The sequence below is a fragment of the Equus caballus genome, chromosome 5 (genome assembly GCF_041296265.1).
Source record: "Equus caballus isolate H_3958 breed thoroughbred chromosome 5, TB-T2T, whole genome shotgun sequence".
NCBI lineage: Eukaryota > Metazoa > Chordata > Mammalia > Perissodactyla > Equidae > Equus > Equus caballus.
This window is the reverse complement of record NC_091688.1, coordinates 71,941,912-71,954,599: the sequence shown is the minus strand read 5'-3', so window position 1 is coordinate 71,954,599 and position 12,688 is coordinate 71,941,912. Positions and strand designations below refer to the sequence as shown.

The 12,688-nt window shown below is 35.4% G+C and overlaps 1 protein-coding gene across 1 annotated transcript in view; it reads left to right on the top strand.

Moving 5' to 3' along the window:
* The window catches only part of PLPPR4 (phospholipid phosphatase related 4), a 42,018-nt gene that overhangs the window by 15,422 nt on the left and 13,908 nt on the right, over positions 1–12,688 (top strand). Inside the window, exon 2 of the mRNA XM_001489451.6 lies at positions 8,346–8,531. Coding sequence (XP_001489501.3) covers positions 8,346–8,531 — 186 coding nt within the window. The remainder of the gene's footprint in view (positions 1–8,345; positions 8,532–12,688) is intronic.

The window sequence follows — 12,688 nt, the reverse complement described above, 5'->3', positions numbered from 1 at the left end:
TCTGTCTCCGTTTTCTCATCTGTAAATTGGGGATACCGATAGATACTTTATACGGTGTGGATTAAATGCAGCAATGTAGTATAGAACTCAGCACAGTATGTGATACCTAAATCCTCAACACCTGCTATGTGTTGTTAAGAGATTACCCATGTTTTCTGTTTCTTTAATGCAATGTCCTGATTTCTTTCAATTAAATTCAGCAAATATTTACTGGACACCTAAAACATTCAAAGTACTGTGTGGCTTACAAAGATCTCACCTTTAAGCACCTGATCTTAAGACGAGGGCTGGTAATATACAAATGACTACAATCCAAGGCAGACCACCAGGTCCTACAATAAAGATTTATAAGGAGTACATGAGGCACGATCTTCACTTCTGAATGGAGAACATGGGGAAGGTTTCAGGGAGAAAAAATTCTGTGCTCTCAGCCTTTATGAGGACAATTCTTATGGGAAACAATTGTGAAAATGTAATGTAAAGCAGACACTAGAATATATCTTTTTGGGACATAAGTGTGATGGGAACATAGGCTGTTTGTGAGTTGGGAGAGTGGAGAGTAGGTATAGGGCAAAATTAAACAAGAGAAGCAGATTGAGGCTATGATATAAAAGGTCGTAAGTGTCATTCTAGAAAACTGCACTTTATTTTGTAATTAGCAGAGCACTATTAAAGGCATGATCAGATGTGAATTCTAGGGAAGTTAGCCTGGAAGCATTGTAGAGAATGAAACAAACTGTGGAGAGAATGGAGGTAGAAAACCTCATACATTGTATATGGTAGGGACGGTGTGCAAGAGGTGGGAGGACTGTTTCTTACATCTTGACAGCACATGGAGAATTTTAGAACTAGATGGCAATGAGAGAAGCCCCTCATCTCACTGATAACAAATGAGGCCCAGGAAGGTTAAGTGACTTGCCCCAAATCCCAGAAATTAGTGGAATAAATGAGAGAAGAAACTGGATTTTGCTGGTTCCAAGGCCAGCATTGATTTCCCCCAATCACACTGCCCTATTTTAATTTACATCTCTGCATGTTATATAAGCCACGTCCATTTTATGTGTGAAAACTAGCTTAGATTTCTAGGCTTTGAACAATGTTATAGACTCATTCTGACCTATTCTTAATGACACTACAAGTGTTAGTGTGTTTTTTTATAATTTTTTTTTCTGAGTTTCATTGTAGTTAATCTAAATGTGCTACAATTAGGATGAAGACACATTAAGCCCTATACCATATTATCAGTTACTATTATTGTCAATATTTAAAGGGAATGTTGATCTGCATTAGCTACAAGACAAAGAGTACTAAGGAATGTCATTAAAGCTTGTCCTGTAGGAAATGGAAAATTCCATCATCGCTGTGTGTTGAACTATGACAACCCGCTTACTGGCCACAAGCTTTAACAAAATTACTTTGATCTGCTAATATTTCCTCCCATTTGAATTTCATTTCAATAGATTATATTAATGTTTTAAATTTCACACTTTAGATGGTTTTTGGATACTTATCAGGATTGGTTCCCAGACTCCCATTTTAAATTTGTTATTAATATAAAAAAGGTTCTTTTTCTCTAGATTATTTCTTGCATATGAGTGGTATGAATATACACAATTATGTTCTTTGACTTCTTGTGACATTATTTATATGAAAACCGGGGTAATTTAGCTTCGAAATTTCTCGTGCACGAGTTGTTCTTGAAAAGTGAGGGTTTACAGCGTCCTGTGTCAATGACTTGCAGCTGTCTCCCTGCAGTCTTGGACTCTCTTTAGCTCCAGATTGGCATCTTACTCTCTTCTTCACAGTTACATTTTGATAACTAAGAGGCACCTCAGTTTTAATATTTCCAAAACAGAACTTTAGATTCCTCCTACTCAAGCTTCTCCCCACCTCCCCCATCCCAGTAAATGACGCCACTGGCCCAACTGCTCAAGCCCCAAATCCTTGAAAAGAACCTTTGTTTTCTCTTCAATAACCAACCATCAACAAGTCCTGTTGTTTCTGTCTCCAAAATTACACCCAGAATCTGCCAACTTCTCTATATCTCCAGCACTACACCCTAGTAAGAGCTGCCATCATCTCTTGCCTGGATTACTACAATTGCCGTGCATCCACTAGTGTGTAAGCTCCATGAGTACAGGGACTTTATCTTGTTTACTGTTATATTCCTCACACTTAGAGCAGTGCCTAGCAGCTCCCAAGTGTTTCCAAATGTACTTTGAATAAAATACTAACTCCTGCCATGACCTGCAAAGCCTAGTCCCAAATCTACCGACTTCATCTTACATCACTTCTCCCTTTTGACTATGCCTTTTATCTGGATTTTATATGGTTAGTTCATTCTTGCCCACTTAAGTCTCTGTTTAAATGACACCTGCTTAGGTAGGCCTTCCTTGATCTAAGATAGCAACTCAGGCACTCAATTACCACAACCCTGTATTTTATCTTCTTTATAGTATATGTTCTTTCTGATATAATTTTTATCTGCCTTCCTCAGTAAGAATGAAATCTTCATGAGAACAAAGACTTTGTTTTATCACAACTGTATTCCCAAGACATAGAATAATGCCTAGCACTGGTAGGCTCTCAATAGATATTTGTTGAAAGAATAAATCAATCAGTCATGAATATCATATATGTTAATTTGCCCTTTGTGACATGATCCCATCAATTCAAGAGGATCTCAGAGGACTCTGAATTCACCATGGCTGTGAAAAAGGAAAAGAATGGAATTAACCTGCTTCACTCTAGGCTAAGAGCAAAATGAACTCTTCCAAATGAGAAGTTTGTCATTATCAAAATGCTAAAATCAAGTAAGCTATCTGATCTAGATAAAAGGTCATGATAGATTCCATCAAATATTTCACTAAAATCATATCAATTTGTAAAAAATATATCATACTGTAGACTTGTCCTTTTTGAATTGGCATCAGAAAAATCAATATTATCTGGCAAATGTAGTCTTTTGAAGCATACTTCTTTTGTTTGCCCGGTCCTCTGAAACTGTTCTAATTTTCTCTTTAAAAACTGCTGTTATTTTTACTCACAAGTTCTTGAGCAGATGGTGATTATAAGAATCATTCTTTTCTTTTTGAAAACTATTTTCCTAATCTTCAGGTAATTTCCCTCCTCTGTATTGCTGCATAAAAATAGCATGGTTCACACTTTTTTCTTGTCTACAACAAAACTAGAGAATAAAATTCTTAATGGCCAAATATGTAGAGCTTTTAAAATCTTTTCTAAAGTCTCATTTTAACTGCAATCAAAAGATGTTTGTGTGATTTTATTATGTATGTATCAATTCAATATCTATACCAAAATTAGCATATATGTAGTCTTTTAAATTTCTTACGTTCGAAAGAAAGTTCTCTTGTTGAGCATTTCAAAAGATGAAAGATACTTTTGAAGACAAATATGTTAGAAGTAAACATAATTTAATTCATTACACTGTCCAGTAGTAAAATATAGTATAGGAAAACAATGTATAATATTACTTTTTTCCCAAATATTTTATGTTGTTCAAATCACTCTTTCTTAAAAACAAAATTGATATAAAAGACAAAGAATAAGGGATACTTTAAAAAAAAGTCACAGAAGCAAACATCAAAAAGAGAGAAAAATATGAATTTTATTTTGAAAACGAAAGACAGTTTTGAAACATGCTTCTATAGAACTAAAAAAAGTATTAATATATAGATAGAAAAATAGTATAACTGGAAAAATTGACAGTTTCAAGAAGGCTAATGAATGAAAGGACTAAAATCTGTATATTAGTGAAGGAAATTATTTTGATTCACATTAATTTATTATGTATGTATATATATATATGCACATATATTTGGAAGTCACTATGATGTATATTATTAGTGGTATCAGATTAAGCCCCTACCTTAAGGATATTTTCATTTGGGAAGGAGAGCAAAGGCTATAATCTACAGCAGATAACTATAATAAAGAACAGTGTATAAAAATTTCCTAAGAAGAAGTGCTGGGGAATTAATAGTGAGAAAAATTACTCTCAAAAAGGATTAGCAAGTAAGGCATTATGAAAAAGGTGACATTTGATGATTATATTATTCTTAATAGTTATAACAACAACAGCAATATAGTGTATACTAGTAATATACAACAGTATAATAACAATAATACTAACATTTATTTACTAGTCTTCACTCCAGGTATTGTTGAATATTACTTGCAATATTTCATTTAATCCTTTCAAGTGCCTGTGATGATAGGTACTATCAATGTATCTATCTCATAGATGAGAAAACTGAGATTTAAGAAAAAGATTTCCAAGGTCACCCTGGTGGTAGTGAGTGGAAGAGCTAATATTAGACCTCATAGGGTGTCTTGAAAACCACAGGACCCCATTGATTTTACTCCAGTATGTAGAATTCTGAGTGTCCTTCCCCATTTACACACACACAAACACACACACACACATACACACTGTAGGAATAGTACTTTCATTCCATGGCTCTATCTTCATTGGCACAGTTGAGCAGATTCTGAAATAATCATCCACAAAATTCCATGGTGAATAATGTCTCCACTAGGGAAGGGTTACTTAATTTTCAGATTGGTCATATTGACAAAGTTTTGTTCACCTTTCTGTAGAATACATCAAACTCACTTTACTGGGGCATAGGCATTTAAAAGTGAGATCGGATTTTATTTGGGTGGATGTCAAAGGCCTCAGATGTGATTCCCATTTATAAAATATATGTAGAAGACCTAAAATATGAACTAAAGGCATCAAGGAAAAAGAAAAAAAAGGTGCATCATCACATTTGGCTTAAAAGTGAAATATTTAACATTCAAATTAATGGAGGAAAACATTTTCTGAATTTACAGAAACCATATTTTAAGATAATGTCTATTTATGCTAAGTGATACATATTTTTAACTACAGATTTTCAAATTACAAACTCTTAAACAGAACTTTAAGCTAAATAGTACCCCCATTAATGGATGCTAATTGTATTTCATTATCCTAAAACTCTATTCCCATTTTTGGAAATGAAGCATAGAATAGTGGTTAAGAAATAAGACTTTGGAGCTACAATTCTTGGGTTCAGAATCCACCTCTGCCACTTACGAGAGGAGACTGACCTTATAAACCTGCAAAATGAGATAATGAGAGCGCTTAACTTATGTCATAAGAGAAAGTTTTAAGTTAAATGAGTTAAAATTAATTAATAAACTTAATTAAAATTTCTAAAACGGAAACTTGTCTGGCACATGGTAAGTGCTATATGAAGTATTTGTTAAATTAAAACTAAAATATGTTTAAGTAGATTCAAGTGGAGAATCCCAATCATGCACATGCATCATGAAGTATTGATTTATTGGTCAAGACTGAAAGCGACTCTTCCTGCCTTACAGGAGAGGGCAGTGGGGAGGCGAAAGGGCCAGATGTTGCAGAGATCAAATGATCACGAAGTCTAATAAGAGACATATAAGTGTTTTGATGTACTTTTTGCTCTCTCTCTTGAAAAGCATCCATCGGAAAAACAGAAAGACAATGCCAGATTAATCTTCATGCATTGTTAATTTTTCCAATAAACTTAATTCTCATTTCATTATAAAAAGACCTCTTGGGAACAGAAGGCATAATGCTGTCTTATAATTTATTTATTTTTTAAACCAGACAAACAGAAATCATGGATGGTCAATAATATCTTTATCAAAAATCTGCTCTGTTTGGTTGAATAAATAATTATCCTCCACAAGTAACAAAGCCTTAAACTAAACAATTTTTTCACTGTTATATAAGTCTGCATTCTCAGATTCTGAAAGGCCTAGCATCAGACAATATATTTATGGTATTTTCTCTTTAGCTGAAAGCAGGTCACTCACTAAGCTCATGATCCTTGATGGCCAAGCCCATATCCTGTTCTCCATATTATAGTTAGCACCCACATAGTACCTAGCATACTGTAGGTTGAATGAATGAGTAATTGAATCCATAACACAAAGCGTAGAACATAAATCATGTGTAGTTTAGGTTTATTAGGCAAACTAGAGCACATCCAGTATAATTAGAATTTCAGATAAACAACAAATAATTTTTAGTATCAGTAGCTCCCAAATATTGCACAGGACATACTTACACTAAAAATTATTCATTGCTTACTTGAAATTCTAATTTCACTGGGTGACTTGTATTTTCATGTGCTAAATCTGGAACTCTAGTCTAGTTATTGTAATAAACTAATATTTACGTATTTATTCAACTAGTCATTTACCAACAAGTATCTGTTGTTTCATTAAATTATTAAATGATGTACTGCATGTCTACCACATGCCAGGAACAATTCTATGCCCTGGGGACTCAGCAATACATAACATTAGCAGACTCTCACTTCACGGAGCATGCATTTCAGTGGGAGATGGGGGTAGATGAAAAATAAATAAGTATTAAATTGGCAAGCTAACTTCAGTTAATGATAAATGCCATGAAGAAAATCAAGCAAGATGATAAGGGTAGAGAGGGAGGATGGATCAAGGGCTACCTTAGATAGAGAGTACGGGAAGTCATCATGAAATGATGAGAAGACCACAATACAAAGAGCCAGGGGAGGAGGACAAAAGGAAGAAGGAGGAATAGCAAATGCAAAGAACCCTAGGTAGAAATAAATTTCCCTGTTACAGGAAAAGAGTGAAGAACATGGGACTACCTCAAGCGAAAAACCTCCCGCACAGCAAAGGAAACCATCAACAAAATGAAAAAGCAACCTACCAAATGGGAGAGATATTTGCAAATCATATATCTGATAAGGGGTTATATCCAAAATATAGAAAGAACTCATAAAACTCAATAGCTAAAAAACAATGTGATTTAAAAAGCAGAGCATCTGAATAGACATTTTTCCAAAAAGGAAATACAGGTGGCCAACGAATATGTGAAAAGTGCTCAGTATCACTGATCATCAGGGAAATGCAAATCAAAACCACAATGAGATATCACCTCACACATGTAGAATAGGTATTATCAAAAAGACTAGAAATAACAAGTTTTGGCAAGGATGTGGCAAAAAGGGAACCATTGTGCACTGTTGGTGGGAATGTAAAGTGGTGCAGCCACTATGGAAAACAGTGTGAAGGTTCCTCAAAAAATTAAAAGCAGAACTATCAAATGATTGAGCAATTCTACTTTAGGGGATTTATCCAAAGCAAACTAAAATACCAACTGGAAAAGATATATGCATCCCCGCATTCACTGCAGCATTATTTATAATAGCCAAGACATGGAAGCAACCTAAGTGTCCGTTGATGGATGAATGGATAAAGAATATGTGGTGAATACATACAATGGAATGTTATTCAGCCATAAATAAGAAGGGAATCTTGCCATTTGTGACAACATGGATGGACCTGAGGGCATTATGCTAAGTGAAATAAGTCAGACAGAGAAAGACAAACACCTTATGATCTCGCTTATATGTGGAGTCTAAAACAACAACAACAACAAACAGAACTCATAGATAAATAGAATGGTTTGGTGGTTGCCAGAGGTGAGGGGTGGGAGGTGGGAAAAATGGGTAAAGGTGGTCAAAAGGTACAAGTTTCGTTATAAGATAAATAATTCCTGAGATGTAACGTTCAGTGTGAAAACTATAGTTAACAATACCATATTGTATATTTGAAAGTTGCTAAGAGAGTAAATCTTAAAAGTTCTCATCGCAAGAAAAAAATTGTAACTGTGTAGTGATGGATGTTGACTAAAGTTATTGTGATGATCATTTTGCAATATATGTAAATATTGAATCGTTGTGTTGTACACCTGAAGCTAATATAATGTTGTACGTCAATTATATCTCAATTTAAAAAAAACAGGGAAGACCAATTGGATTGTAGTGAGCGGGGGGCTGGGGAGTGCTATAAATGTGATATAAGATGTAAGGAACCAAGCAAGATTCAGATCATGCAGAAACTTGCATTCCATGGTGTGACATTTGGATTTTATTCAAGTAGGATGGGAACCACTGGAGTGGTTAAGATAGGGAGTGATATGATCTAAAATATTTTCAAAACAGCCCTTGGGATGCTGTGCGGAAAATGGATAGGTGGAGTGGGAAGGGTAAGAGTGAGGAACACCTGCTAGGAGGTAATTCAAGAGCAATGGTGAGGAACGACAGGGGCTCATGGCAGGCTGGTGAGAGGTGGATGAATTGGAGACGTATTTTGAATGTGAAGGTACTTACGGATGATTTTAACTTGAGATCAGAGAGGAGTGTCAAGAGAAGGGGAAAAATACACTTTCCTACTTCGAGATGTACTTATTCTATGTATGACCTGCATATAAGAATAAATTGATCTTCTATGTCCTTCATTCTCAGTTGCCTATATTGGCCTCATCGGTGGTTAGCCTGTACTTCCTGGAACTCACAGATGTCTTCAAACCTGTGCACTCTGGATTTAGCTGCTATGACCGGAGTCTTAGCATGCCGTACATTGAACCCACCCAGGAGGCAATTCCTTTCCTCATGTTGCTTAGTTTGGCTTTTGCTGGACCTGCAATTACGGTAAGAATTGCCCCAAATTGTGTTTGTCCTAGAAAACTAAGAATGACCATATTTGTGTAATAAGTAGGTTAAAAGCAAACAAAAAGTGAACTCTAAATCTTAGACCAGAAATATCATGTCTTTGAGATATTTTGACAGTATCATACGGGAATACTTAATAGTTTAAAATTTCTGGCATTAAAAGTTAAGATTATATGATTGCAAAAATGATGGTCCCTAGTGTTTACTTTTATAAATCATTCTGAAAAAAAGGTTTGTAACTGCATAGTTCTCCTTGAGCTAAAATGACATTTCTGATACACTTCCTAATTAATGTATTTTTCATGTGCTTATTTGGTATCTGAAGTCTGGAAAACTGGAGGGAAAAAACAAATAATTATATAGCTGACAGAATCTTCTCAAATGTACATGGTGATATTACTTAAACAGTGTCATTTTATACCAGGTTAGCATTTTTTGTTGATTATGAGCACTGAGCATCAGCAACTATAAAGAGGACACAGCTCACATTCCTGGCTCAGCTCACAAACACACACACACACACACACACACACACACACACACACACACGAGTAAAATACTTTAGATTCAGAAGAGGCATTTGCATTTCAAAATATGTAACACAAAGAAATGCCCTAACCTACTGGAATCGAATTAAAAACATAGTTGTTTTTAGTTTGCTAACCTTCACGTTGTGAATAACATACTTTTAGGTAAATTCATTAATAATTAAGACTGGCCAAGACTTTCTATCATCCTTTCTGCCCCCAGAATCCTACCTAGAGGCAAGAGACATGTTTCAAGGTTAATAATATTTATTTCTACCAGGAGGAACTCTTACTTTGCTTTTATCGTGCTCATGAATGTTAGAGGAAGTGGTTATGAAATTAAAAGCTGTATTTGAATTGAGTTTCTACAAGACTCCCTAATGAACTGGCCTGTTCTGGGTCAGTACATCAGCAGTTTTAGGCAAGTCTTTGTATAGATCTTCTAAACTCTATACTTTTACATAGCTATGAATTTACTTTTTAAAAATTTCTCCTATATTAAGTAATCATAACATGCTGTTTATACTATAAATAATGTCAAATATTCTCAGAAAATAAAATTGGAACTTAATTTTCCATACAACTTTATCATACTTAAAAGGTCTCAAAATACTTTGTAAATTAATGAGTTATTTGAACTCCAATAACTCCAGGGTGATTGGAAATATTAATAATGTACTTGGAAATAGCTGGCACTCAGACTAATAAAACATATTTACAGTGCAATATTGCTCAGAATAACAGCATTTTCCTATCATTTCTCTAAAGACATAAAAAATTTCATGTCTTCCAGTCATTTGAGAAGAGTGGAAAGAATATATGCTTTTAAATCTATTACACCAAAAAGTGTTTCTCTTAACAGGGGTTGTAGTGCACCAATTTATTATAATTGATATATTTGAAATAAAATAAATAAAATACTATACAAATGTTCATGACTCTGCTGAAAAGACTGTGTTGATATTTATTCATTTAAATAATTTGCTTTTTATATATGCAGAAGTCTTTCTTCCTTAGGGTATTTTATTAAGTCGCTAGGAAAGCAAGTCTAATTGTGGCACTCCCTGCCAGCACCATTTATCTCACATTGATCCCTTTGCTGACACTGTTACATGTCCTGGGGACAATGACCTTGGCCTCATCACTGTGTTCCTGCTTCTCTGACTCCCTCATTTCCCGTAATAAATTCTCAATATGCAATTTAAGGATGTTTTCTGGGGTATTCTGGGTCGAAGCTTCCTTTCTCGAGCCCTGAGAAATGAAAGAACAAATGTGCCATGGCTCCCTTCTACCACATTGACCTGGGGAGCCCAGTGCCAATTCCTTTGGCAAAGGCCCCACTGAACTCCTGGGTCTCCACAGGGCCTCGATAGCGGCTGCATGCCTCCTAATGGAACGAGAGGCAGACTAGGGAAATATTTACACCCTGGTGTCCCTAATTTCCCCCATATCACTTAAAGCTCCAGGATGTCAGTAATTCTCTTCTTCCACACTTGTTTCATAGGCTTTAGGTAAACAACTCAATGGTAAAACAAGTCTTGACTTTGCTGCCATCAAATACTATTTTTCACAGTTTTTTCTCCAAATATACATCATACTTCTTCTAGATTTCTCTCTAATTTTGTTTTTCCCTCTATTTTTAAGACTTTGTCCCAAAGCATGCATTTTCTCAACACTGGTCCCAATGTCTGGTCCCATCTTGTTCCAGAACCATAATTCTGTCTCTGATCTCACTATGTATGTCATTACTTAACCCCTTACCTGCCTTTCTTGAAAGTGAAAATAACAAACAGACCGTAATCTCTGACTTTCAAGGATGCCTTTTTCTTTTTATCTTTATGGTGGCATAAGCCTCGTTCAAATGGAGTAGTAGAGGAAGGGAGGGAGGCAGAGGGAACCCTTCGTTTGGAAATGGCTTTTAAAGCCCGCTTGTGTGAGGAGAGGCACTTCCTGTCTTCACCCATTTACCTGGAGAGAAGACAGAGCAAAACGAAAGACCTCCTGTCAGCAATATTCTTTAAAAGGACCTTTATATGAGCAAAAGAAAGATCAACTGATCTTTTTATACAGGCATTTAAACAAAAATCATCAAGTGTTTGCTTCTCAGATTTTTTTTTATGCTTTGAGAGATATTTTAAAAATAACTTGATTTTGTGACATTTCATGAAAAACTGTCAAAATTCCTTTCATGTCTGTGGAATGCATGTTTGCATTTCTCTGAAATTGTCCTTAAATTGGAAAATTTCATCCTTTAATATTCAATTTTCACTTCCTGTAGAGTGATAATGAAACAAGCACTTTGTTTAGTCCTTTGGAGATTATTTCTCAGGGAAAACAGCACAGAACACCTGGGTTTATCATAAATCTTCAAGAAATCTACATGCACTTTCTCTTCTCTGGAAGTAAAATTTTATTACACATTATTAAAGGATAAGTATATCAAATTTTATAGGAGAATCCTATCAGAATTTGATTAGAATTCCTAGGAGGTAACCTTAGCTTTCAGAGACTATACATGCAGTAGTCCCTGCTTATCCGTGGCGGGGATAGCTTCCAAGATCCCCGGTGGATGCCTGAAACCATGATAGTACGAACCCTACACCGAACCTGATACGAGTCAGCTCTGACGTGACTGATGGGCGGGTAGCCTTTTCAGTATGGATACCCTGGACAAAGGGATGATTCACATCTCTGGCAGGATAGAGCGGATGGCGTGAGATTTCGTGACGCTACTCAGAAGAGCATGCAATTTAAATCTTATAAATTGTTTGTTTCTGGAATTTTCCATTTAATATTTTCCAACTGAGGTTGACTCGGTAACTGAAACCACAGAGAGTGAAACCATGGATAAGGAGGGACTACTGTACAATCAAAATGTAGAATATCAAATGTATTAGGGTTTCAAAAGACATAAATTGCAAATTTAAATATTGAAGATCGTGTGATGAATATTACACTATTTTTTTGTTGTGTTTTATTGCTTTCACAAGAAAGACCTTTCAGATTGTGAGTTCTCCCTGTGGTGCCTGTTCTGAGGGCAGTGCCCATACAATAATAAGCAATATATTTCCTCCCTACACTCCCCTGAAACAGTCATTTTGGAATCTCTTCCAAAAACCTGTCCATGATATTTGAGATGCCAAAAAATTGTATGGCTTCTTTTCAGGTCTGTGTACATCACAAAGAGAATACTGTGAAAAGATACTTGTCATAAACTGTTTTCTATTTACAAATGACAACAGCAACAAATAATTTTATCATCAAGGGCCAATCCCTGAAACCATATTGCAGCACAACAGCATGCCATTGAGAACAAGGAAACAAGCAGGAGCATCTGGAAATGCATTAGGAAGCATCTCTCCTTCCCCTGAGGAGAATTCTATCTTTAACCCAAATTGGATCATTTTGAAAATTCATGCGATGACATATAGATCAAGGTTAAATGAATAGAAGTGTGAGGAGAAAATTGGTGTCCTCCTTAAAGAGAGAGACAATTGGGTGATGTCAAGATACTGACAAGAAACCTCTATTCATATTACATAATCAAGCCAAATAGTGTGAAAGCACTCTCTTGACATATGAGTTTTGAGCATATTAAAGAACTAAAAT